The sequence below is a fragment of the Antrostomus carolinensis genome, unplaced genomic scaffold (genome assembly GCF_000700745.2).
Source record: "Antrostomus carolinensis isolate BGI_N321 unplaced genomic scaffold, ASM70074v2 scaffold36934, whole genome shotgun sequence".
In the NCBI taxonomy this organism is placed as follows: Eukaryota; Metazoa; Chordata; class Aves; order Caprimulgiformes; family Caprimulgidae; genus Antrostomus; species Antrostomus carolinensis.
The window spans coordinates 21,222-23,382 of NW_010310712.1; the positions used below are offsets into that span (position 1 = coordinate 21,222).

The 2,161-nt window shown below is 39.2% G+C and overlaps 1 protein-coding gene across 1 annotated transcript in view; it reads right to left on the bottom strand.

Annotated features, from left to right (window-relative positions):
- Positions 1-389: 389 nt before the first annotated feature.
- The window catches only part of TNFRSF18 (TNF receptor superfamily member 18), a 3,892-nt gene continuing 2,120 nt past the window's right edge, over positions 390-2,161 (bottom strand). Inside the window, exons 4-6 of the mRNA XM_029084635.1 lie at positions 1,975-2,063; positions 852-992; positions 390-541 (exon numbers count right to left, since the gene is read on the bottom strand). Coding sequence (XP_028940468.1) covers positions 390-541; positions 852-992; positions 1,975-2,063 — 382 coding nt within the window. The remainder of the gene's footprint in view (positions 542-851; positions 993-1,974; positions 2,064-2,161) is intronic.

A 2,161-nucleotide genomic window follows, 5' to 3' on the forward strand; every position in this document is an offset into this window, starting at 1 on the left:
TACTATTGTATTTCCTGTAGCACTGAAGGGATTGATGGTGGGACACCACATTCTACACACGTATCAATCTGTGGGAGCACCACAGAGACAAGTGCAGAGGATGCAAAGGGGAATAATGACAAGAAGGGTCCCTGTTCTCAAACGAAGTTGAAAAAAGAATCAATGAATAAAAAAAACCAAGCCAGGAAACTTGCAATAACACAATGCAGCTGAACTGAATGTCAGCCTGACTTAGCAGTTTTTCTGTTTGTAAATGCTAGGTGTGTGGAGAAGAAACAAAGCAAAACTCCTCCCAAATCCATTCCTTATTGCTGTGTATACAATGATGCTTTATGCACCCAGCCCTTCCCCGCTCTCACAGAACATGGCAATTTGCAATTTATCTATTTTCATTGTAGACTCTGAGGGTGGAAATAGCAAGTCTTTTCTTCTGGTGTTTTATCTCCATGTTCTTCTTCTGGAAACTGGCAGCTGGAAGTCTCTTCTCTGTGGTGTGACAGTTGTGGAGCCACCGGCAGCCTAGAGAAGTTATGTTCCAGATCTGCAGTGAGAATAAGCAAAAGCACTGCACATACAAGATGTCCTCACACATGTCATTAGCTGCCCATTACCTTTACCAATAGAACCCCTCTCTGAAGAAAGGGCAAAGATACAAGAGATGCACTGCACCATTGAAACTAAGTAACCCACCCAAAACCACAGAGTAAATCTGTATTTATAAATAAAATAAATTCTATTTATTTATAATGAATCTATTTATTCAACTTAGTTTACTCCATTCTGCCTCTGGATGAATTGACACATTGTTCTCCACTGAAAAGCTACAGAGAATTCCACAAAGATGCACTTACCATCAGCCATGTGGTATTTTTCTTTCTTCAGTGACCATATACAGAAATGCAAGAAGAAGGTCAGTAAGATGAGAACAAACACAGCCACTGCAGTAAGGATGGCCAGGATGGTGGTATAGAGAGAATCCTTTGCAATAGGAGCTGCAATTAAATATATTTAATAAATATTAAGAAATCACATTCCCAGACTATTAAAGGAAAAGCAGTTCTTTCAAGGAAATTTAGAGATTAATTTCCTCTTTCTGTTGAAAATAATTTTCCAAGGAAAAGAAAACAGTGTGGGTATTAACAACAAAACTGAGATGCTCCAAGTCAAGGGTGCAATGAATCACTGTCTGTGGTAAGAAGTATTCATGCAAAAAACCCACGTGCCTGATCTGTTCATTGTTCAATGTCTCTCTCTTTTGCAGCTATCACTTCTTTTTACTACTCTGTTTTGTTTTTTCCTTTTTGGGGGAGCTTGATTTCAAATGTTTCCCTGAATAGCACTACAGCAAGCCAAATTTTCACACTTGTGTCAGTCTCACAGAAGTTCAAAGTAGCACCTTTTTGCAATTTGTCTCAGTAGAACTAACAATTTCTCTCAATGAAGCGCCCAGATCAGAAAGGCACCAATTCATTGTAGGGACAAGGGTGGAGGAAAAGGTAGGAGCAGTATAGCTTGCTGTCTTCAAGGTACTCAGTACCTGCAAAGCCTTATTCCTGTACCCACTTATTCCTGTCTAATTTGATCCATGATAAGGCTTGAGATTTCAATTCTAGGTGTTGTGGACTTAAATAACATTTGCAAAGGAACTGGATGACTAACTAAGCTATTGTCTTCCTAAAAATCTAGCAAAAGCAGTTGAATGGAAAACTGATGATTTGCCAAATAAGTGTCCTTCATTTGAGGACAATTGTTGGGCTTTTCTCTACCTTTAGTACTGAGAGTGCTTTAATGGTGAAATCTTTGCCCAGGTCAACAATCCTACCTACATCAATACTGCAAGAAACAGAACAGTCATTTTCAAAGGAAGTTTTCATGATAGCAAACTATAGATTATAACTATGCATCAAGTCACCAACTGAAGGAGTGTAGAGAAAAGTTATAGGCTCAAAGAAACAAATCATTGTGAGAAGGTACCTTGCTCCAGATCTTTAGCAGGGAAACCACATATTGCATTATGTGTACTGTTGCCTTGCTTGATTGTTAGAAACCCGGAACTTTCACAACTAAAAGAAGAAAGAGAGTCACATTTAGAATGGCCCTGCCTTTCCCTTCATTCCTCTCCAGCCTTTCTCTTGGCTCCCTTTCTTCTTTCCCTCCACTC